General features: G+C 35.5%; 1 protein-coding gene across 3 annotated transcripts in view; it reads right to left on the bottom strand.

Moving 5' to 3' along the window:
- The window catches only part of EPS15 (epidermal growth factor receptor pathway substrate 15), a 122962-nt gene that overhangs the window by 6000 nt on the left and 91445 nt on the right, over positions 1 to 25517 (bottom strand). For all 3 annotated transcript variants that reach the window (XM_031465112.2, XM_064493592.1, XM_064493594.1), the window contains 7 exons: positions 25135 to 25251; positions 24814 to 24904; positions 22480 to 22515; positions 21330 to 21466; positions 17621 to 17690; positions 7080 to 7156; positions 1356 to 1518 (listed from right to left, as the gene is read on the bottom strand). In XM_031465112.2, coding sequence (XP_031320972.1) covers positions 1356 to 1518; positions 7080 to 7156; positions 17621 to 17690; positions 21330 to 21466; positions 22480 to 22515; positions 24814 to 24904; positions 25135 to 25251 — 691 coding nt within the window. The remainder of the gene's footprint in view (positions 1 to 1355; positions 1519 to 7079; positions 7157 to 17620; positions 17691 to 21329; positions 21467 to 22479; positions 22516 to 24813; positions 24905 to 25134; positions 25252 to 25517) is intronic.

The raw sequence follows: 25517 nt of genomic DNA, 5'->3' as shown, positions 1-25517 counted from the left end.
CAGAACTGCTGCCACCATCTAACAGCTCAGATAGCTAAGGCTCACACACATGAAATCAAACACTCAATAGCATAGAGCTGGTCAGAGGATACCCAGAATTAGAACCCACATCTTTAACCTCCCAGTTAAACAAGCCATCCTTCTTTCCTTGATTTTTCTACAGTGATATCAAATCATCTTTCTTTCCTTGATTTTTCTATAGTGATATATCCTCACTTTGCTGAAGTCTTAGATTTAGTTACAGTACTAGTATGTTAGTGAGGACTTAAAAATAATCTCTCTATTGACATCTTACAGCTGTAAAACTTAAATGATTGGCTCTCATTAAAAATATATATATATATTCTGACAACCTTACCCTCTGGCAATATATGATACAGACTACTTTTCCTTAAGAGACAGAAATCACTTAACTTGTTCATCCAATTTTTCAACAGATAATTGAGTATTAACAATTTTATATGCAATTCTTTAAATTAGGAAAGAAAAAAAATAGTATGCCCCCAAAATACCATACGTAGGTTATTACGAAAAGGCAAGAATAATGATCTTTAACTACTGTGGCTGAAAATTTACCAAGGAATGACACATGATTAAAACAATGATGTACAAGATGTGTCTTCTCATATAACAAACTAGCAGCACTACAACTACTCAAGGGGTTGCCTTTTTATCACGCTCATGAATTTCATTATCTTCATTAAAAAGACAAACAAAACCGCTTTCTTTTATATAGTGCTAAATTTAAAAAGAAAACAAAGAAAATAAGAATAGTAAGAATTTGTTTCTGGACCAAGAATATCACTATTATAAAATAAAGCAGCCTTTTATTAAGTGAGATTAAAGTAATATTTTCCTTCAAGAAAACAACACTTTTTTAAAAAAATTGCTGAATTCTGTATACCAAAAAGGCCATATAGCTCATTAAAGGACTTAAAGAAGACTTCACATTTAGCAAGAAAAGAAGGGGACTTTGACTTAATCTTCTCTTACAGAAATTTACTAAAACACCAAAAGTGTAGGTAACTATTGTTCAAATGGTAACCACTGAGCTTCCAAAAAGCGAGAGATTTCACAGATACTTTCCTTTTTTCATGTTTACTGCTTCTCTAAAGTGACTTAAGAAATTAGCTCTTGCAAGAAAAGTAGTTCCTGACAGTTAAACACGCTGGCCTCTTAGGCACGTGTTTGCAATTCTGCCTTGAGATCGGAACAGATGATAGCAGCAAACCTCTGCTGTATTTTTTGACTCATTTTCTTTAAGGCCCTTCATGTAAATTTATTGTAAGGCCCACACAATACTTTTCAGGAAAAAAAAAATGTAGCTGATTTAGCAAAGGTACCAACTCTCATACCAGGTGGAGGTGGGCAAGGTCTTGTTGGAGTTCCAATCTTTGGTGGCAGTGCTGGGGGTATATCTTCACTTTTGACAGGTGTTTCCTCAAGCATATTTTTTGTAATGACCACGTTGCTTATTGAGCTGGATGTGGCTGAACTGAAAGGATCCTCATTGTTGACCTTTGTTTGAAAAGAAGTATTTATACACAGTTATACATATTATACCAACCAAACTGTATACGGTTATGTAGCATTTGGAAGGATGATCTTCAGTATGCAGATTTATTTCAATTCTGAGAGGACCAACATTTAACCTTTGCACTCAGGACCAAAAGGGAAAAATTTTTTAAATTGTTCTATATGAGTAGTGATTATAACATCACTAATTATTATGAGCAACAGATCATACCAAAACAAGCCAACTCTGGGTTAAAGGTTTGTCAAGCTTCAGGTGATATAAAACAACTGAGGCCCATTTTAAAGAGACTAATACATCTTTCCTCAAATGAATATCTGATCCAAATGATAATCGAAGAAAAAAATACTGATTCCACACCTCCCAATGCACTTAAATATAGGAAAGATTTATTACTGTCAAAGAAAATGGCATCTTGAAAGACATTAAAGACAACTTGAAAGTCAATGTTGTTTTTCTAATCTCCTGATTTTATTTATATATTATTTTTAAATGATTTATTATTTATTTATTGAAATATAGTCAGTTTACAATGTGTCAGCTGCATAATGTACAATATAATGTTTCAGGCATACATATACACATATATATTCATTTTCATATTTTTTTCATTATAGGTTACTACAAGATACTAAATATAGTTCCCTGTGCTATACAGTATAAAACTGTTTATCTATTTTATATATATTAGTTAGTATCTGCAAATCTTGAACTCCCAATTTACCCCTTCTCCCCCCTCCCCACCAGCTGGCAACCAACCGTAAGTGTGTTTACTATGTCTGTGAGTCTGTTTCTGTTTTGTAGAAAAGTTCATTTATGTGTTCTGGCTTACTTCACTTAGAATGATGATCTCCAGGTCCATCCATGGTGCTGCAAATGGCATTATTTTATGCCTCTTATGGCTGAGTAGTATTCCATTGTTTAAATATACCACAACTTCTTTTTTTTAATATATTTTTATTTAAGTATAGACAGTTTACAATGTTGTGTCAATATCTGGTGTACAGCACATTTCATACAGGAACATACATATATTCGGTTTTCATATTCTTTTTAACCATAGGTTACTACAAGATATTGAATATAGTTCCCTGTGCTATGCAGTATAAACTTGTTATCTTTTTATATACAGTAGTTAGTATCTGTAAATCTCGAACTACTAATTTATCCCTTCCCATCCTCTTCCCCCACTGGTAACTGTAAGTTTGTTTTCATCAATTTCTCCCCTTATGTTTGTTAGTATTTGTTTTATATATTTAGGTGCTCCTATATTGGGTGCATATTATGTTAATATGTTAACAAGTATAATATTCTCTTCTTGTATTACAACTTTTATCATTATATAGTGTCCTTCTTTATCTTTATGGCTTTATGGCTTTTTAAAATCTATTTTGCCTGATATGAATATTGCTACTCTTGCTTTCTTGTCATTTCCATTTGCATGAAAAAGCTTTTTCCATCCTCTCACTTTCAATCTATGTGTGTCCTTCACCCTAAAGTGGGTCTCTTGTAGGCAGCATATTGTAGGCTCTTATTTTATTATCCAATCTGCCACTCTATGTCTTTTGATTGGAGCATTTAGTCCACTGACATTTACAGTAATTATTGATAGATGTGTGTTTATTGCTATTTAAACTTTGTCTTCCAGTTGATTTCGTATTTCTTTGTTCCTTTTTCTTTTTGTGGTTTGATAATTTTCTTTTGTATCAGGTTAGTTTCTTTTTGGTTTTTGTGACTTTACTGTACACTTACTGTGGTTATGCTGTTTTTCAAGTATGTTAACCCATTACTGTAACTGTTTGCTGTAGACTGGTAGTCTTATAGGCTCAAACACATCCTAAGAAGAATGAGAAGAAAACCTACATTTTCTTTCTCCTCCCTCCCACATTTTATGATTTTGATGGCCTCTTTTACATCTTCATGTTTATTCTCTTACAGCTCATTGTAGTTATCGCCATTTCCAATTATTGTTTTCTCTTTTCTATAGCTTCCTGCTTCTTCCATATTTAGAGTAGACCTTTCAATACTTCTTTTAGTATAGGTTTAGTATTGCTGTGTTCCTTTAGTTTTGCTTGTGTGTGAAATTCTCTCTCCTTCTATTCTAAAGGACAGTCTTGCTGGATAGAGTATCCTAGGTTGCAGATTCTTCTCATTTAGGACTTTGAATGTATCTTGCCACTCCCCTCGAGCCAGCAGTGTTTGTGGAGAAATCAGCTGAAAGCTTTATGGGGGTGTTCTCTTGCAATTAACCCTTTATTTTTCTCTTGCTGCCTTTAAAATATTTTCTTTAAATTTTGCCATCTTAATTATAATATGTCTTGGTGTAGGTATGTTTGGGTTCTTCCTGTTTTGGACCCTCTGTGCTTCTTGTGCTTGGATATGTTTCCTTTTTCAGGTTTGGGTATTTTTCAGTCACGATTTCTTCAAGTACTTTTTCAATCCCCCTTTCTCTTTCTTCTCCTTCTGGGTTCCTTGTTATGTGCAGATTGCCATGTTTTATATTATTTCATAGATCCCTTATATTGCTTTCATTGGTTTTCATTTGCTTTTCTGTCTGCTGTTCTGATTGGATGACTTCTGTTATCCTGTCTTCTAAATCATTTATTCATTCTTCTGCATTATCTAGTCTGCTTTTGACTGCTTTTAGCCCAGCTTTTATCTCAGCAATTGAGTTTTCTGATTTTAATTAGCTCCTCTCTATAGTTTCTATCTCCTTTTTATAGTATTCTGCATTTCTATTGATAGTCACTCATTTCCTTCAGTGCTTTTTATCATCCCCCTTTTGAAGTCATGATCTAGTAGACTGTCAAGGTCTGCTTCATTGTTTGCTCTTTCAGGAGACTTCTCTTGTTCTTTTAACTGGGAGTGGTTCTGCTGCTTCTTCCTTTTACTTAAGTTTTCTGAATCTGTGGGTTTAGGAGTATCAGTTATCTACTGTGGTCTTGAAGGGCTTTTTTTTTTTTTTTTTAAGTGAGAGCGTCCCTGTGTAGACTGTGTACATGTAATAATTTTGTTGTGAGGGCTGTTTTTAGTATGGATGCTTGTCTTCCTTCCACGTGTGTTGGCTGTTATCCCTTTCATTGGGGGTGTGGTTGGTGGTGTGGTGATCAGAGACTGCCCTGATTGTTGAGTGGGGCCTCCTTTTTGTTCGTTGGTTGTCCCAGCCTTGGCAGGGCTCGGATTTGCTCCCCGGTTGTTGGAATAGAGGCTTCCAGACCCATTCCTGAGCTGCAGTGTGTGGCAAGAGGGACCGGGGCACTTTCACTGAAGAGGAGCCCCTGAGTTTTCCTCCATAGGGTATGTCCACTGGGAAGTGCCCTCTATGGGGTTGTCTGTCACTTGTTATGTGGGCCTAAAAAGTACTTTATTGATGCTGCCTTCGTCCCATCTCAGCCATGGGAATGTCAGTAAGCCGCTCTAATGAACCCCAGATTCTGCGCCCACAGAGCCACCAGTGCAGATCTGCTGATATCAGGCACTAGGACCTGCCATAGTGAGCATGGAGTCACAAACCTGGATCTGCAGTGCGTCACAGGTGAGTGCAGACCCCAGCTGTGTCTGTGTACTGTACACAGGCTCATTGTTAACACCAAACCCACTCTTGCCATGTGCCAGACTCCATTCATTTGTCTTAGAGGCACAGGTCCACAAAGGCACCAGTGGAGAAAATCCGCCATTGCTGCCTGGGGCTAGAATCAAATCTCAGTCCTGTCTGTGGAGTTGTAGGATCCCTGGGTATGCAATCAGGTTTTAACCCTACTTCCACCCAGGAGCAGGTATTGTGTCCCTCCAGAGGAAGCTGAGAAGATGGCTGTGTCTGAATCCCGCCTCTCTTCTCGTGAGAATGTGCGCCAACAGTGCTGCTGAGCCATACCCTTTGGGCTAGCAGAGACAGTGGCTATGGCCGGGCTGCACTGTGCCCCTCCCCACCATGTGCACCAGCAGTGGTGCTTTTTATGAGGACCCCAGGCTGTTCCCCTCTGCACACACTCCAGCCACAGCTCACACCACACACCAGCCCCCGAGGCTGCCTCTGTGCAGTCAGCCTCAGTCCTTTCCCTGGGCTCCTCCACAGAAGCCCAAGCTCCAGCAGCCAGTCCCGGCCTGCCCCTGCCGTCTCGCAGGGCTAGGGATCGCAGGGACCCTCTGTGCTGGTTTCTCTCTGTTCTGTTTGCCAGCTGGCTGCTGCTTTCTCCTCTGAGCCTCAGAAGCTCCCTTTCTGTCCCTGCTGACCTCCCAGCTGGAGAGGGGGCATCTCTGAGCATTCCTTTGCTGTTCCCTCCCCATGAAACAGGCTCCACACTGATTTCCTTTTGCTTTTCTCTTTTCTCCTACTCGTTTTTGTGAGGAGTCTTCTTGTATTTCTGAAGTAAGAGATATTCTGCCCAAGTTCACTAGGTATTCTGTGCGAACTGTTCTGTCTGTGGGTGTAATTTTTGGCGCATTTATTGGAGAGGATGAGCTATGCGTTCTTCTACTCTGCCATCTTGGCAATCCCTTGAAAGTCAATCTTTTAAAGCAAACTGATCCCAAGGAATGGTAAGTCTGTTGTGGGTCTAATGACTTGGACTTCCTTTTTTTTTTTTTTTTTTTCTTAATTTTTTTTTTATTTTTTGGAGGAGGAAGGTAATTAGGTTTATTTATTTATTTTATCATTATTATTTTTTTAAATGGAGGTACTGGGGACTGAACCCAGGACCTTGTGCACTCTAAGCATGCAATCTATCATTGAGCTATACCCTCCCCTAACCAAGACTTGGCCTTTCTAAATACATAGAAAGTAATGAAAGATTCACTTTTCTATAATGAATCAGCCATTACAATTTAGACAGTGTTTCTCTAAAGTAGCACTACAAACATTTTGGGCTGGACATAATTCTATGTTGTGGGGGCTGGACAGGGCATTGTAGGATGTTTAACATTCTGGTCTCTATGCACTAGATATGAATATCCCTCCTCCTCAGATGTGACAAACCAAAAATGTCTCCAGACAGTGCCAAATGTTTCCAGGGAGTAGGGGTAGGGTAAATAACACCCAGTTGAAAATCTATGGTATAGATAATGTGCCATATGCTCTCATTTACTCTTTTGGCATGAATCAATTCTAGGATCACACTGGAGAGTAGGTGATGGACATATAATGCTGAGCTATTTATTATCTTAATACCAACCCTAACAGCCTCAGAATACAAAATCAAGTAACCAATGCAGCAAGGATGGAACGAATGCCCAGATTTTACAGCTACTGACCCAGAGAGTCAACAGAGGGAAAATGTAGTTCAACTGGAAGAAACATGTTTAAAAAAACAGAAGACTCTTACAATAAGGTCGTTGAGCAAACCTATCAGTAGAAAATTATAATGACCTGTAACTGTTTTTGTATGTAGAAATGTCTACTTTGATTACATCTTATCTTTCATTTCTGTCTGAAATCAACATTTGCTGTTACTAAAGTCTAGTCGCAGTGCCTGTGAGGTTATAAAATTGAAAGGAAGGTTTGCTCCTTTGATGGAAACACAGTGTATTTTACCTTCTGACTAATTACCTTTGACAATGTGCTGAAGTCAGCAAATCCATCTTCAAATGATTCACTTCCAAAAACAGAAGTAAAGGGGTCTGTGGCTAAAATGAATAAAGAAGATCAATAAATAGGACAGAAAGACATCAAATTTCATGTCCTCTTTTGCTTGGTAACATTCAGACAAATGAAAAATATCTTAGCCTAAATATTAGTCCCTGAACTTATGACTTAATCCACAAAGACAGCTGAGCACACTGATATCCCCACAAGATGTATTCCTTTATGAATCAACTGACAGATGATTCAAGAATCAAAAACAGGCGAACTAACTCTAGGTAAGGTGTAAGGCTTTGAAATACACGTCAAATAATAGCTCCCATGTGCTTAAACTATTTCTAATAAAGACGTCAAGTTAAAAGAGTAGATACCATTAATTCCACATTTCACACACATCCTTCAAGGCCCATTTTAAATGCTACCTTGTCCACAAAGCCTGGAATAACCTAGGTGTGTCTAATTTCTGCAGCAAGAAGTAATTTCTTCCTTCTTTGTGGCACTGACTGAATTCTAGTTTATATTATGGTTATCTGTGGTTGATATATTATCCTTTCTAGATTGTAAGGTCCTTAAAAACAGGGAATAATGCTTATCCAGTGAAGAACAAATGGTCAAGAAACATTCATTGGTCATACATAAAATTCAAGAAAATAAGAAGAGTTCCTACTTCTGAAAAGCTCACAGTCTAGTGAGAGACATATAAACAAACACTGATAAAACAATCTTAAATGAACCATTAGAAAGATATAAAAAACCTACAACAGAAGTCACTAACTGTGGGAGAATGGGGAAAAGCATCAAAGAAGCCATTACATTTGAGCTAGGTCTGTTCAATAAGGAATGGAGTTTGCTGAATAGATGGAGGTGGGGAAAAAAAAAGCTGTACCAGGCAAAAGGAACAGTAATTGCAAAAGCAATATTTAACCACTGCTCCATAGGCATGGGAAGTTATCTGTTCCATCATAGTGCACTTGCCGAACAGACTAACACTTTCAGCTGGAACAAACTGATTTACTTTGAGATAGGCTTTATAAGGGCTACCAATAAAGCCAAAGAATGTTTACAGGAATTGCTGCTTGATATAGGAAAGTAGAAAGAAACAAAGGAAGAAGGGGTAAGAGAATAGCCAAGGAGAGGGTAAGACAGAGCAAACAAAGAGGCACAGAAAAATCCTCCTTGTTCTTCCTCAACTCTTCATCTTTGCATCAAATCAGTTTTAGAACAATAGTCTGCTCACCCACTCATTTAAATGTGTAAAGTGTGCCCTTACCTCTAAAAACGTGTATACCAAAGAAGATATATATTATTTTTGTCTTGTCATCAAGACAGTCATGAGGTGGGTAGAAGCTTAGGGAGAAATATCAGTTCTTTAGGGATCGACCAACAACTATGAACCTGAAGAGGATGCTGGAAGTCCAGATATGCAGGAAATCCTGGAGCTTCAGGTGTAAAAGATGCTTTTGTATTACTACATATCTGCTGAGTCCCACAGCCTTAGGCCCAGCCTAGTCATGGGTTTCAGGCTTTCCCTTCTTTCTTCTCCTCTTCCTGTAATTCTTGATGTAGTGGCAGCTGACGTACAGCCTGAGCAGGACGTCCTGCAGACGCTCTCCTGACTGGTAGAAGGGGAATGATGAAAAGGAGGTGGGCTCATTTCACTGGAGGAACTGAAAAATCTGCTTCCTGCTTTTGTTCTCCCATTGCCCCACAGCTTTTTACAAGCAGTCATAATATATGTGGCAACAGTGCAGAGTTAGGTCAGGTTTGACTGAAATATTATGAAGTGTTCATTGTGAAAGACATTAATAAGAAACATGATATTTCTATTTGAAGTATGTGCTACATGTAGTTTACTAGAGTTTTCCTACACTTTCTTAATCAGAGTAAATGACCTATTCAGTAAATGACCTGGTTCAAACACTGGGGGATGTATCCATGATGAATGACAAAGCACTTTTGCCCACATTGGGAAAATAAGACTTTGGAAAGAACTTTCTCAGACATTCCTCACAGCTGATATGAAGCAGAGGCCTGTCTAGAAACTGGAAGGACTCACTGAGCATGAACTTGTTCAGATTATGTGCGAGACACCAGCTGAAGAGTCCCAGAAATACTGGGAGAGGAACTCAGCAGATGGCTTTCTTCTAACTGAGGCACCCAGGAGCTATGGGTCAGCAGAATCAGGTTTTGAATGCAAATACAATCTCATTAGCATCCTTTTCTACCTAAGAATAAAGGTAATTATCACTTTGGAAAAATACATAAAAGCATAACTTTAAAAAATCATCTATAATCTCATGAACCCCTGAGGAGAGGGGTTGAGAAATGGCAACATGGGTGAAGGGGATCAAGGGGTACAACCTGCTAAGTCATAAAATAAGTAAGTTATGAGGATGTAACGTACAGCAGGGGGACTAAAGTTAATAGTGTACTGCAAATTTGGAAGTTGCTAAGAAAGTACATCTTAAAAGTTCTCGTCACAAGAAAAAAATGTGTAACTTTGTATGGTGACAGATGGTAGACTTACTGGGGTGATCATTTTGCAATGCATACAAATGCTGAATCACGTTGCAACACCTGAAACTAATGTAATGCTGTATGTCAATTATACTTCAATTTTATAAAGAAAGAAAGAACCCTTACCAATATTTTTAGCATAATTCTTTAACAGCCTTTTTCCTGGTACTTTTTTCCTTACATACTTTTTTCCTTACATATTACATATTTGAGGTCATACTATGCTGACAGGCTTTTTTGTAAGGGGTGAATGATAAAGCTACACTTTAGGTGTATCACTTTTTACCCCCTACCCTGATTTAATTCATAGCATTCATCAGTACCTGACATACTATATATTTGTTTATATAAACGCTATAAAGACAGTTCAGTTTTATATCTTCAAGGCCTAGAACAAGGTCTGGGAAATAGGAGACACATTTGTTGAAAATATTGAAAGAAAAAAAATGACAGACTCCATCTATTTATTAAGGATTTTCCAAACACATACCATAACATTTATTAGCACAACCAGCAGACCAACAAGGGATAAGCGAAACCAGTTGTAAGGCTCACAAATAATCCCCATAGAACGCCATCTACCAGAGACTCCTGGGAGAAGGAAGAGACCTTTTTTCACCCATGACTCATTCACAGCCCATAAGATAATCAAGCTCCAGCTCACAGAAAGCCTTCAAGAAATACTCATGAATAATCTAAGATGCAAATGTTAGTCACTAATAAAGGAGCCACTTTCTCAGTCTGGTTTCCAATTAGTTCACTCACTCCCTGACCCTCTAATCCACTCAAAATTTACTTAAGCACCTATTATGTTCAAACTGAGGTACTAGGGATTCAGAGGGAAATAAGACACAACACCTACCTTCAAAGAACTCACGATTTAACTGAGTGATATACATGTACACAACTGCTGCAAAATAAGTGTTACAGTTCAAAGAGAGCAAAGGAGAAATAACAGCTAGGTTTATGTGGAAGGGGGAAAAAAGGTTTCACTTTCTTTTACTTATGGACAGGAGGAGGTGGGAGAAGAGAGAGATATATACTCACTATACACAAATATATAAATATACACCTGCTCATGCATGCACATTTTTCCATTAAAAAATTAAGTGGCCATGAAGAGACAGTCACGGCCTGTGGTTTGTGGAAATAGAGAAAAATAGAGAAGAAACATGAAAGAGAGAAGAGGCTAAGAATAGTAAAATATATGAACATCTGCATGCTCAGCCTAAGTCTTTGCCTGCAAAAATGAAGACCTACTCGGCATTTTACTAATATTGGTGTCAAAGATGCTCTGGGGACACTATGAGCTCCCTTCTATATCCTCAGAACATTATAAAGCTTTAAGAATTGGAAACATTCTGCATTTTCTGAGTCAGGAATTAGTAAAATATTCCATGCAAAAAATATTCTGGCACCAGAACTAATCTCATTTATAATGAAGTGGAAAAAGAACATTTACAAGTCAAAATAAAGTATATGTAGAAATTGAGTAACCTGAATCTGATATTTTTAGTTTTCTTTCTTAGTCTGCAATGTGTCTCTCCATTAGGAGAAAATGCTAAAACAAACAAACAAACAAACAAAAAACTCCAATGTGAGACAAAAATATTAAAAATATTTAACGTCCTTCTCTTGTTATCTGTAACTACTATATTTTTGAGGTAGGAGTAGAGTGGTTTATCATTTAATTTTTAAGAACAAAAATTTACCCTTATGTTTTAAATTTATTTTGAAAGTTTAAAATTCTCCTGTCCTGTAGGATTATTCTTTCTGCGGATTAAACACTAAATTTCCTGGTGAAAAAGGATAGAGGTATAGGGGTGTGAGTAAGGAGGGCAAATGTCCTGTGTTTGCGACCTTGGGTATATAATGCCACCTCTGAGTCTCAGAGGTTTCCAGATGTTGAGATTTCATGAACAAGTAAACTATATATATTAAGAACCTACATACATTTATAAATTAGGAGAAAACAAAAGATTTGTCAACTTAACCCTAAAAACTGAAAAAAAAAGTCATCTTTCATTTCTCAAACAAATGAACTTTAACAACTAGAAAGAAGAGGAAACAATCATAGAGTACAAGAATCCTTTCCAGGAAAAGAGTTGGCAATACACAGACTCCCTCCCCCGCCCCTCCCTTATCCCTATTTCATTTGGAACTGACAGAGTACATTACAAGGAACATTAGTCTGCACTTGGAAACCATTAAACTAAAAAACAGTAGCAGCAATAATGACAATAACCACAGCAGCAGCAGCAGCTGCCTCTCCTGTGACAGGAACCACAACACATACTTCAACATGCTTTATCTCATTTAGTCTACCCAACAAAGTCAAACGGTATAATTATTAACCTCATTTTATAGTTCAGGAAACTGAGACTTAGAAAACCTAAGGAACAAAGTTCTGAGTGAGTTCAGGCAGCTAGATTCAAGCATCCATGTTCTATTAATGACAAACCTTCTCTAGACTGTTTCTATTCAATTCAAAATCTTACGACAAGGTAGCAGATTTGAGACAAATCATTTATTCATTTCTTCAGCAGTCATCTGGTAAGCCTTTGCTATGTCCTGGAAACTCTGGGGTGAGAGAGCAGGAATGCAGCCTAGGACCACTCCCACGTCTCTGCTTGGACAACTGAGTAGATGGTAATGAAACCAGAAGTGGGATAGTCAGAAGGTGTTCAGTACTGTTTTACATTTCATAGACTGGACAACCTTACTTTCAGACATGTATCTGTGACATATAAGTAAAAGACCATCAAATATATATACATATAATATATATAATAAATAATATATAATACTAAATAATAATATAAATAATACATAATATATAAAAATTATGAAAATTACACACACAGACACACACATATGGAACACGGGGCTAGTAACTTAGACTTGTGGTTAGTAATATGATCAAATGTTAACAAAGAGAACTCTGGCAGTCATGCAGATGACAGATCAGCAGGTAAATAGGCAATTTAATATCATAGCCCATGATGAGGGTCCAAACAAAGCTGAGTATAAGGAGGATCCCAGAAAATCAGGGTCCATTTGAGGGTAAAACAAGGTCTGGCAAATTATTGGAGGTGAGGAATGACAGAGAAGAAGTCTTGGATGACTGGCTATGAGCCAATAATAGTATCATTAGTAGAGAAAGTAGAATGGAAGGGGAGGTGAAGCTTTGCTTCTTGATTTTGTTTGTGTTACACTTTGAAGGAGAGACTAACTGGAAAAGATAACTATCAGTTTTAAGCATTGTTGAGACTGACACTTAAGGAGAAATATCCAGCAGGTAACTTGGAGGCACTGGGGCTCAGGGTAGAGTTCAGGCATAGAGGACTAAAGCTAGGAGTCATGAGGAAACAGGCTATAGTTGAAGGCACAGAACTGGACAACACCACCATAGGGAGTGGGTACTGAGAAAAGAGCAGAAGCCCCAGGCTAAATAAAGAACTAAAAAGACAGCCTCCACTCTTCAGCTTTCCCTTCAGGACACTGAGATGATTCTCTTGATCTTATTTTGAATAAAAGGAGGCATCTGTCCCAGAGATCTCCTGGGAGAAAACTGTCCTGAGGGAAAAGAGACTAGCACAATATAGGGCAACAGGGAAATTACTTAGAATATATTAGATCAGCCATCCTCAAACCGTGGAAGTTCCCCAAGACCCCTTTGGGGGGGTCTGTAAGGTTAAAACTATCTTTAGAATATGAAGATGTTATTATTTATCTTTCTCATTGTATTTATTATTTGCAACAATGTTGCAAAACCAGTGGTGGGTTAAAAAAAAAAAAGTGGTGGGTGCCTTAGTGGGTGGGAATCAAGAAAGTTGCACCAAACTGTACTGACTGGTAGCAACTGAAGTATACTTCATGGTCACAAACTTCCAGGGGGAATAAAAGACAAGTTGCATTTAAGAATGTCTGTCCTTGATGAATCAATAAAAATTATTAATATTAATTTTAAATAAACTGTGACCATTAGATATACATCTTTCTAAAATTCTAAAAGACAAAATGAGAAATACACATAAAGCACTTCAGCTGAGTACCAAAGTGTAACGGTTATCTAGAGGAAAAGCACTTACATGATAGTCTGAGAAACAAGGTGAACTAGCTGCTTTTTTCATGTTTCATGTTTTTCAAAACAACATTTTGACTTGAAAGAAGTTGACAGATTAGACAATGGTTATTCAGATTTGGGTATTTGGTGACATTTCCTCCTAAATAAAGTGAGTCTGTCACCTTAGGAAAACAACTGACAGTATTTGTTACAGATGATAAAAATTCAAGTTTTAAGTAAAAATTAGAATCTGGGAAAGTATTATCTGCCTCATAAACTTAACAATACGCCAATACTTAAAAGACTCACATGAGATGGACAGTGATATCAATAAATGTGATTTTAAGAATATTTGTAATTAAATGCGTCAAAATTTGGAAGATGTGCATAACTCAGTGCACCAATATTTTCCAAATGATCAACGCATGTTACAAAAATCACATATGGGTAAAAGGTTCATTTAATGTGCAAGAAAGACTAATGGATTTTAATGCAATAGAATATGAAAAGTTCATTGATACAGTTCCATATTTCATATTGTAACTAACTTTGAGGAAACTAAAATTTGTTGAATTTTGCTATAGTATCAAAGAAGAGTATCCATATTACCTGAAAAGGTTATTAAAATACTCCTCCCTTTTCCATCTATATATCTGTGTGAGGCCAGATCTTTTTCATTCACATACTTCAAGCAAAACATATTGTGCAGCAGACAATGCAGAAGTAGATATAAGGACCTAGCTGTCTTCTGTTAAGCCAGACAGTTAAAGAGCTTTGTAAAAATGTATAAACAATGCTGCTCTTCTCACAATGTTTTTTTTGGTTTGGAATTATTTTCCTTAAAATTATGTTAGTTATATTAATACGTAATGGGTTTATTATTTTTGTTTTTAAAATGAATTTAAAATTTTTAATTTCTCAGTTTTAATTTCTAACATTGTAAGTACTGATAAATATGACCTATATAAACAAAAGCTCTTTGAGGGGCTTCATTAATTTTTAAAAGGGGTCCTGAGACCAAAAACCGCGATAATTTCCAAAGTCACTGCCTGTAGTTGCTTCAAATAACCCACCTCTATCCTAATTACTTTTCATTGTTCTTGTTGGAATAAAAGCCCAGTAAGTTTGAAGTCTGAAGTTTTCTCCTCCAACACCAAAGAGTCCTTTCACAGAATTTTTACAGGTTCCTTACTAAAATTCTTTCATTTCTTTACCTACCATTTTTCATTTGATTGTTTTCCCTGTGCTCCCAGTACCCTTCATCAAAACCTTCTGATCAAACAGGAAAAGAAGGAAACTACTTCAATATAATAAAGATCATATATGAAAAGCCAACAGTGAACATCATACTCAGTGGTGAGAGACTGAAAGATTTTTCTCTAAAATCAGTAATAAGACAAGGATACCTTCTTTCACCACCATTTCTATTCAACACAGAAATCCTAGCCAGAGCAATTAGGTAAGAGAAAAGAAAAAGGGCATCCATATTGGAAAGGAAGAAGTAAAATGATCTCTATTTGCAGATGACATGATCTTACATATTAAAACCCCTAAGGAGGCCACACACACACACCAAAAAAAAAAAAAGAAGTTTAGAGTAAATGAATTCAGCAAACTTAGTAGGATACAAAAATCAATGCACAAAAATTGGTTGGATTTCCACATACTGACAGTCTGAAAAAACCTAAAAAGGAAATCAAGAAAACAATGTCATTTATAACAGCATCAAAAAGAATAAAATACTTAGGAATTAACTTGGCCAAGTTAGACCTGTATAATGACAACTATAAAATATTCTGAAAGAAAGTAGATACAGATAAATGGGAAAACAGCCCACATTCATGAGTCAGAAGACTTAATATTAAGACGTTAATACCATTCAAAGCAATCCACGACTCAATGCAATCACTATCAAAATCTCAATGACATTTTTTTGCAGAAATAGAAAATTCACCCTAAAATTCATACGGAGTCTCAGGGACCCTAAATAGCCGAAACAATCTTAAAAAATAACAAGATTACAGGTCTCAAACTTCCTGATTTTGTAACTTATTGCAAAGCTATAGTAATTAAAAGAATACTGGCCTTAAGACAGACATTTAGATCAGTGGAACAGAAGAGAGAGCCCAGAAATAAAACCCTGCATATATAGTCAAATGATTTCCTCAAGGATATCAAGACTACTCAATAGAGATGTAAATCTAAACAAAAATGATACAAATGAAGTTACTTAGAAAACAGAAACAGACTCACAGACATAGAAAACAAACTTATGGTTACTAAAGGGGAAAGGGGAGGAAGGATAAATTAGGAGTTTGGGATTAGCAGATACAAACTACAATATACATAACACAGATAAACAATAAGGTCCTACTGTACAGCACAGGGAATTACATTCAATATCTTATAATAACATAATGAAAAAAACATGAAAAAGAATATACATATGTATAACTGAGTCAACATGCTGTACACCAGAAACTAACACAAACAGTGTAAACCAACTATGCTTCAATTTAAAAAAAATGTTTATCTTATTTTCTATGAGGTCCTGGGTTCAATCCCCAGTACAACCACTAAAAAAAAAAATAAATTAATGAAATAAATAAACCTAATTACCTACCCCCAAACAGAAACAACAAAAATGTAATAAAGTAAAAAAATAAATAAAAGAGTTAATTATAAATGTATTAACCTTTCATTTTAGTCTCTTAGATTATCCTTTCTAATCATATAAGATCCATAGCAATATATTAATTCATCAATTGAATAATGGGAATCTAAAAAGCACATGTATTTTAAAAGATATAATTTAACCACTGTTACTACAATAAGCCTTTTAGAAATTTTATTTGCTGTCATTCTAAATTCCAGGTTAAATCAAAATCCTACATTAAATCCTATTTTCTACATACCTGCTTTTTACATTTCTCCTCCTTGCTTGAAAAGTTAATTTTCAAGCTGAAAACAAATAATGCACACTGCTAAATCTCATCTTGTTACAATTTGTACGAGAAGTCTAAATTGTGAAGGCACTTCCACTAATCTTTCTCTATACTTGTGATCTTCAATTTGTCATAACCAGCAAATCTCTGTACTGAGTAACTTACTCTGTTTTCATCTGGAAAAATAAGGCAACCTATTTTTAGCATGATATTGAAGTAGTAACATGTTTGAGTCCACTTTCTTCTAATTCCCTGCTCTCCTACACAATAGCTGGTCTGTTTTATTTTTTAAATGAATAGTGAGAAAGAAGCAGAGTTATTACTTAGTTAAAAAAGCTTTTAGATTCTATTAGACTTGGGTTTCAACCTTGGCTTCATCTGGTTCCAATCTAGTAAGCTGCATACTTCTGATCAAGTTACTTTATGTTCTGGTCCTCAGTTTTCTGATCTTTAAAATGGGAATATTTTACTTAGAAGGTTATTAAAAGGATAAATGGAAACAGACACCATAAATAAAGCATGAAGACTGGATGCTAGAATAACATTTAGCTCTTTTCTGCATTATTAACAGAACCTATTTACTATTTGTGAAGCTATTATCATTCCCTATGGGAAGTCACCAATTTTTAAATTTAGGTCAAGATCCGTAAGAGTCAATACTGACTTTGAAATTGCCAAGCAACACTGCCTTTTATAAAACAAAAAAAAAAAGTTTGTTGGTTTTACTGACATAGACCAGAATTCATATCTCAGTAAGATCTTTAACAGGAATAGTAAATGAGATAGTAATAGGAGAAGTAGAAAGTGATACACAAACACATTATTATTATTATTGGTAGAATGCAACTGGATATAACTATGCAGTAATTTTAAAGCCATAAATAACTAAATAGGATGAATATATTTGGAGACAAAAAAAAGGAGCTTTAAAAAAAGTGTAATGTTTACAATTTAAAGAAACTGATAAATTATTTCCTTACCTGAATCGCTTGCTGCAACAACAACTGTTCCACCAGGAGCAAAAGGATCATTGTGCTTTAATGTTTCTACCTAAACAAATTAAACAAAACTGTGACTTAGAGAGGCAACATTTCATAGCTGAAACCTCACTGCCACACCAAAGAAATATTCTTAACAAACTAATTAAGGAATACAAGGCATAAGGAACAAATGTTTCCCCCTACTGATTTGCAATCTTATTAAATTGAAATGATACATGCTGTTTTCTAATCCTTTATTATGAAACATAACATACATTCAGAAAAGTATATGGACCATATGTACAGTTTAAAAATAAGTATCAAGTAAACACTTATGTAATCACCTCCCAGGAAACTGCCAACACCTCAGAAGTCTTCACATTCCCCTCTCTAATCACAATCCCATCCCTCCCCTCTGTGGAGGTAATCATTGTCCTGGCATTGGTGGTATCCATTTCTTTTCTTCATAATTTTGCTACTTGTATAGATGCATACTATTTTAACTTTCATTTTCAAATAATTATAGATTTCCAGAACAGTTGTAAAGATAATACAGAGACTTCTCATATGCCCTTCACCTAGCTTCCTCTAATGTTAATGTGCACACAAGAGAGAGAGACAGTGAGAGAGAGCTTTCTGCTAAAAGAATTCTGCAACTTTAAATAATAAGCCATGTAAAAACCTGGATCAAGTGGCAAGGGTGAGTGGCTACAAAGAGTAAGGACTTTAGCAGAAGCCAGACATTCTGCCTATTGAATTGTCTTCCTACTCTACTCTGGTTTTTAATCATAGTCAAACAAACAGTATATTTAAGAAACTAACTGAACTTTCTCTTTCTGGCATCAGGCTCTTTTTAAGAGGTCAGCCAAAAATCAAAAGGGGCATGAAAAGAGTTTTGGAATATTTATCTCTTAGTCTGACTCATGGCTATCAATGTCATCTGTATTACAGGCTCTATTTCTAACCATCGAGAAATTGGATATTAACAACTGATGTCAAAGGATATTGCAGAGCTCAAGTAAAACTGATGCATTTGAAAAGAGAAAAGCAATGCAAACTGGGACTTATAGTATATTCTCCTTTCATACAAGAGGACGCATTAAAACAACTAGCAGAAAAAAGTAATTATACTAATGATGTTTTTAGAAGTGAAAATGACAGTACTTATTTTAACTGATGTTTATTTTAACTTTAGTATTATTATAATAAAATGAACACACTTGCTTATACTCTGATTATCTACTGAATGAATACATAGCAATCAAGGGGAAAAGTCAAGCTGGTCTGAGTAAAGTGATGTTTCGTGGTTCCTAATACAATAGTCAAAATACCAGTGTGAGAGACAGTCATGGCAACTTAAGTCACCAACTATTGTTTCTTCTCTCAACTTTGAGGGAAGGAAAAACTAACAGGCCTGTTTTTTAACAACAGCTTGCAGATTTTATTTACCACCACAGAAAGAAACAAAAAAAGTATGCTTACATGTCTGTCAAGTTTAATTATCATATACTGTGCAACCACCCTGAAAGGCCATCAGGATAGCAAGGGGAACAGGGTGGACTGTGTAGCCCAGGAAGGAAAACTGGCCACAAATCTCTGTTATGTTGTTTGATAATTAGGCAATCTAGTACACAAAAGTAATTTTCACAACTAAAATTCAGATGATACGATTTTACGGAATTAATGTTCCAAAATCCTCCTACAAGGTCACCTAATTTATCACTGAAATTCTCTCTCTTCTGCGTCAGCCATCTACTCCCTCCTTTCACAGCATGACTCAGCACCTACATGATGCCACCATACATGAGCTAGGATAGCAGGAAATAGCAGTTACTTGTTTTGGTTTTGTTTTTAAAATTATGTCCCTTCTGAGAGCAGAGACCAGCCTTGAGAGATTTGGAAAGACTTGTAGGGAAAGAGTCATGTCTGGAGGCATAAACAGGCCTGTTTGAAAAGAAGGAAGATCACAAAAAACAGGGGGTTTGTAGCTAGGAAGAAGTAAGCCTAAATCTTATACTATAGTGGTGAAGACCTTAGACTGTGGTCACATAGACCAGAGTTTGAATTTAGTTTCGTCATTAACTCACTATTACTTAACCTCTCTAATCCTCATTAACTTTATCTTTAAAAAGAGGATAAAAACTGATACTCATAGGATTATTGTGATGATTAAATAAGATAACACATGAAGAGTTTAGCACCATACCTGGCACACAGAAGAGATTAGATAAATGTAGCTATTACTATACTGCCAATTTGGTGTTTAGTTTTGTTTTGTTTTGATTTGAATGGAGAAATTAAGAACTGTCAGCAAGGGCAATATTGCTTTCAAAAACTGGGGAGAAAAGGGGAAAAGTAAGTAGACCAAATGGTAGAAACAAAAGAAACTTGTTTATTTTTAAATTAGGAAGAGCTGCTTTGGCTTTCTTGCTCTTTAAATGATAAAACTGGCTAATGAGGGGCTAAAATAAGGTGAGAGGAAAAGAATTCAGGTTGCAGCCAATTTGAGCAGAATTTGGCAAATGGGTCTACACTGCAAACTAAGTGTTATGGGAAAATAGAGTATCCAGTAGCCTGTGGAAACCACAAATATTCAGTTACAGAGGCATTTGTTAGTTTTATATTGGTGGAAAATACCAGTTGTTGGCCAAGTAGCTCTTTACTGAATAGAGTAAGAAAGCAATTCAAGAACACCAAAGTCTAACATCTTTAAAAGAATCAATTACTCTTTCAAGGAAGTATACTTAACCTAAGAGTAACAAAAGATAAAATTTTGGCTTCACATGCCTGTCAATTAACTGTTCCTTTCTATGTCTGGTTTACTTAGAGACATGAAATATCCTGCCTTGAAAAATAAGCCTTCAAAAAAAGGAAAAAACCCCAAGAAAAAACCAAAAATGCCTTCTAAAACCATTCATAATTATTGAAATTGGGTGACAGATACATGGAGGTTAAAATATTTCATTGTATTACTCTATTTTGAGTGTGTTTAAATATCCATAATATAAAGATTTTGTTTTCAGAGCCCCCAGATGATGAAGTGCTTAGGTGTATGACCCTAGTTACGTTAAGTTAATTTTTCTGAGTCTCAGTGTCCTTATTGTTAAAATAGGGACATCAGCACCTACTTTGCAAAGTTGATGTGAAGATTAGAAAATACGAATGTAAAGCACATAAAAGTACCCGGATCATAGTATGTGGTTATTCAATAGTGATTGTTGCACTATGGATATTATCCAGAGAGTCTGATTTAGTCATGACATTTAGGGAACTTATGCTTCTTTACAAGAAAAACATTCTAAATGTGTCTATAACATAACATAAATGATTTTTTTTTAAACGCTGTTCCTTTAAAATTGATCTAATTATTTCAATTGGTAATGCATACCAAACATCTCAAAAAAGTTTTACAGGAAACAGGCTTATAGATTTCTAATCATTTATTTTTAATATCCCCAACAGGATAACACTTGGTCCTTTGAAGGGAGGACTTGATATTTGGATGACATGAATTATTCTAGTCAATTCCATTGGGTTATCAAACTGTGAAATACCAGTCTGAAGCAAAAACTAGATAGGTTTGATAAGACAAATTTTTACATGGTCCAGAAGTAAAACCTGAAAGAGGATTTTCTCATCACTGTGTATTTCAAGACACTCACTTAGAATATTTGTTCCCCATTTAACAGTGTTTAACCCTCCCACTTACCGATGTGTTACTGCTACTGCTGGCTGTACTGAAAGGGTCAGTACTTGAAGTGGCAAAAGGATCAGTTGAAGACTGCTTGAAGAAACAGTCAGATGCAAATGGATCTGAACCTTTGAAAGGATCACCTCCAAATGGATCTAAATAAATACAACACAAATATGAGAGATTAAAACACTATTAATCTAAATTTCCTGTCACGTAAAGGCATGACAATTGCCTTAATTAAAAGACATTTTGAAATCCTGCAGAATCTAAGTTAGGTACTTCATAGTATGACTATTTATTTGGTCATAAAGAAGTATAGACAGTTGCATCCAGTTAAATAGCTTTAATTAACATTCTTCCCTACTCAAAGCAAATCAGTAGTTCTAACACTTAATACACAAATGCTACCTGTATGCTAGGTTTAAATAATTCCTCCAAGCTGGTGATTCTAATTTTGGGGGTGGGGAGATCACAGATTCCTTTGTGGTTTTGATAAAAGACACAGTCTTACACCTAATAAACTTATTTTTTAAATTAGCATATAATTTCAAGCAATCCCATTTTAAGGCCCTTATTCTATGCTATCATAACTAAAGAAACAACAAAAACTTCTAAATATATTTCTCTCTCTGAGCTTAAGGGTAACAGCCAATAGTCTGGAACAGGTTTGGAACTAAATGGTACACAAGATTTGCTTTATTCTAATGCAAAAATTCCAGAGAAAGAGTATCTTTAAAAAGTCTGACATTTAGGAATTCTTTAAGAAGTTTACTTTTCCCACATTTATTCAAATAGGCTGGAATCTTAGGAAAACAAAAGTTCTCAACCCAGCAGTGGAGCAGACCATCATATTCATCTAATCATTTGCTAACAAAGAGAAATCAATATAAATGTTATTAAAGGCATCAAAGTATAAACACTGTCATTTTTTTTAAAATAAAGTCTAGCTAACAGCTTATTAAGCAAATTCACAAGAATCTACAACTTCTTCTCTGAAAATGTCAGGCACATACAACATCTTAGGCCTTAGGTCAAATTCAAAACAGAATAAAAAGTCCATTTCCTATAAATGCTCAACTGTGATCTCTCATTCCTAAATATAACATAAGCTCATAATCAAGTAGAATGAAATTAAAGCTAAGATGGACCTCAATAATATACTAACCAATTTTCCCAAAAGGATCATCCTTGAAAGGATCACCTGTGGTAAAATAAATAAGCAGAAATCAATAATAATATTTACTGTTTTGGCAACATTACTTAAAGGGTAACCTTAAAATAAAAGCAAAGTTTCTTAGAGCAAAGTTTGTTTCATTAACTCCACCTCATAGGAGATAAAATAATGAATGCCATTTACCTTAAGGAAATGTTTAAAATAAGTAAAGAGTAAGGGCAGAACATCAACACATCTCATAAAAGCAAACTTGAACTAGGGCCAACTATACTAACCTCCTAACGACAAGCTGAGGTTACAGATGGAGGGGAAAAGAAAAGCATGACAGCAAGAATTTTACTGACAAAATCTCCACTTTTCACAGGCGTACTGGATGGGTATTACTGTCACTGCTTTAGAAACAAAAACACTGAGCTTCACTGAAGTTAAAAAAATTGCTTATAGAATTGAAGAGTCTAGAAATAAATCCTTACACATTTGTGCTCATTTGATTTTTGACAAGCAGCCAAGACAACTCAATGGGGAAAGAATAGTCTTTTCAACAAATGGTATTGGGACAACTGGATATCCACATGCAAAAGAATAAAACAGGACCCCCCCATCTCACACTATATACAGAATTAATTCAAAACAGATCAAATACCTAAATGTAACATCTAAAGCTAATAAAACTCTTAGAAGAACACATAAGAATAACTCTTCATGACTTTGGACCTTAGATACAACATCAAAAGCTTGAGTGAAAAAAAGTAAATTAGACTTCATCAAAATTAAGACAACACTGAATACAAGAAAATACTTGCAATCATATGTTTGATAAGGAATTTATATTCAGAATATGTAAAGAACTCTCACAAGTCAACAAAAAAAGACAATCAACCCAGTTAAAAAAATGGGCAAATGATTTGAATATACATTTCTCCAAAGAAGATATGCAAATGGCCAATAAGCACATACAAAGATGTTCAACAAATTAATCATTAAGAAAATACAAAATAAAACCCAAATAAGAAGCCACCTGACACTCACTAGGACGGCTATAATCAAAAGGATAGGAAGTAACAAGTGTTGGCAAAGATACAGAGAAATTGCAACCCACATACATTGCTGGTGGGAATGCATAATGGTACAGACACTTCAGAGAACAGTCTGGCAGTTCCTCAAATGATTAAACATTACTGTATGATCTGATACCTGAAATCCAGAGAAATGAAAATATCTACACAAAAGCTTGTACATAAATGTTCACAGCAGCATTATTCGTAACAGCCAAAAAAGTGAAAACAACCCAATGTCCATCAACTAATGAATAAGTAAAATGTGGTATATCCACCCAATGTAATAATATTCATCAAAAAAAGGAATGAAATATTGAAATATACCATAACATGAGTGCCCCTTGAAAAATATTAGGCTAAATGAAAGAAGCCAAACACACACACACAAACCACACATTGTATAATTCCATAAATATGCAAATCTACAGAGACAGAAAGTAGACTAGTGGTTGCCTAGAGTTGAGGGTTGGGAGAATGAGAACTGACTTTCAAAGAGTATGGAGTTGCTTTAAGGAGGTGATAAAAAATGTTCCAAAATTAGATTTTAGTGAGAATTTTACAACTCTGTGAATGTACTCAGACCATTTAATTGTACACTTTAAATACTCAATTTATATATCTTTTAACACTTTATATTTATCAATAAAGATTTTTTAAAAGAAGAGTTTCAGCATCCAGGCTCTCTGCCATGACTCTAAGCAAGTTACTCTATTTATGTGCCTCAGCTTCCCAACTTTAAAACTGGTACAAACTGACCTAACAGTTCCACAAGGTGAGTGTGGAAATAAATAAAAAGCAAAAAGAGCTTTGACACAAGTGGCATTTAATGTAGCTTCCACTGACATCAGACAATTTATTAAACTTAAATGTTTCTTCAGTAAAACTGAAGGCACCTTAAAGGCAGGGATTGGACTACAAACTACTACAACTTGCACTGTTTTAAAAGCATGGTGTTGGCACTTTTGGTAAATAACTGCTGGTTGACTTAAGAGTGCCCAATCTCCTCTTTTCCTTTTGGTCCCTATTCTGAAGAAGAAACATACTCTTAATCAGGGGCTCATCTAAGACATAACTAAAGGCTTTAGCTCTAGAATGTAGTTGCCTGAAGAGGACAACACTAAAATCTGAGCATATAAGACCTCATTCTCACCTCTACTTTGGTTATAAAGAGTAGGCTCTCAAAGCTGAAGCCCTAATTCTGACATAGTTCACATATTAAAATAAAAAATTAAAATTGTATGTATAATATAAAAATAAGAGTACTTACTGCCAACAAAAGGATCAGACTGGAAAAAATCCAAGTTTGAATCTGCAACTGGATTTGTCAGTGAACTTGATTCTACATTAAATGGATCTTCCTAAAAATAATTTCAAATTAAAAAAAATGTTTTAGGAACCAAAGTTTTAAAAGGAAATATTTTAAAATAAAATAACACATTTGAAAAAATCAACTGATGGTAACATAATAAATATTTCTGTGGTCATAAAGTCCACTTAACACATTTTTCTCTTTCCTTAGCCTAAACGAGTGTATAACCCATCCTAGGAAGCCAGTGGTAAGAACATTTACATATAAAGTTATTTTTACCTCTTTTGAATGTCTGGCACTATTAAATTCAGGACAAACTTTTTCATTAACAGCTGCAGTCACCACTTCATTTTCATCAGTCACACCAGAAGGTGGTATTTCAGGACTACTTCTTGCCTATAAAACATTAATTGTACATGGACTAACAATGTATTTTTTAATTGGCAGAGGAAACTGACAAAGAATAGCCAAAAATTCCTAAAAAAATTTAGAAGACAAGCAGAACATATTCACTGAATGACTTCTCCTATAATCTTCCTTAGGAAAATGGTATCACCAAGCATCAAAGTTACTTGAGGCCAGAAAACTTCAGGTCTTCCTTAACTACTTTCCTTTGGTCATCCCCCAGCTAGATTCCAAATCTTGCTGAGACTACTTCCTAC

This window comes from Camelus dromedarius, chromosome 14, assembly GCF_036321535.1.
Source record: "Camelus dromedarius isolate mCamDro1 chromosome 14, mCamDro1.pat, whole genome shotgun sequence".
NCBI lineage: Eukaryota > Metazoa > Chordata > Mammalia > Artiodactyla > Camelidae > Camelus > Camelus dromedarius.
Note: the sequence above shows the minus strand (reverse complement) of the source record. Positions and strands in the feature narration are given on the sequence as shown.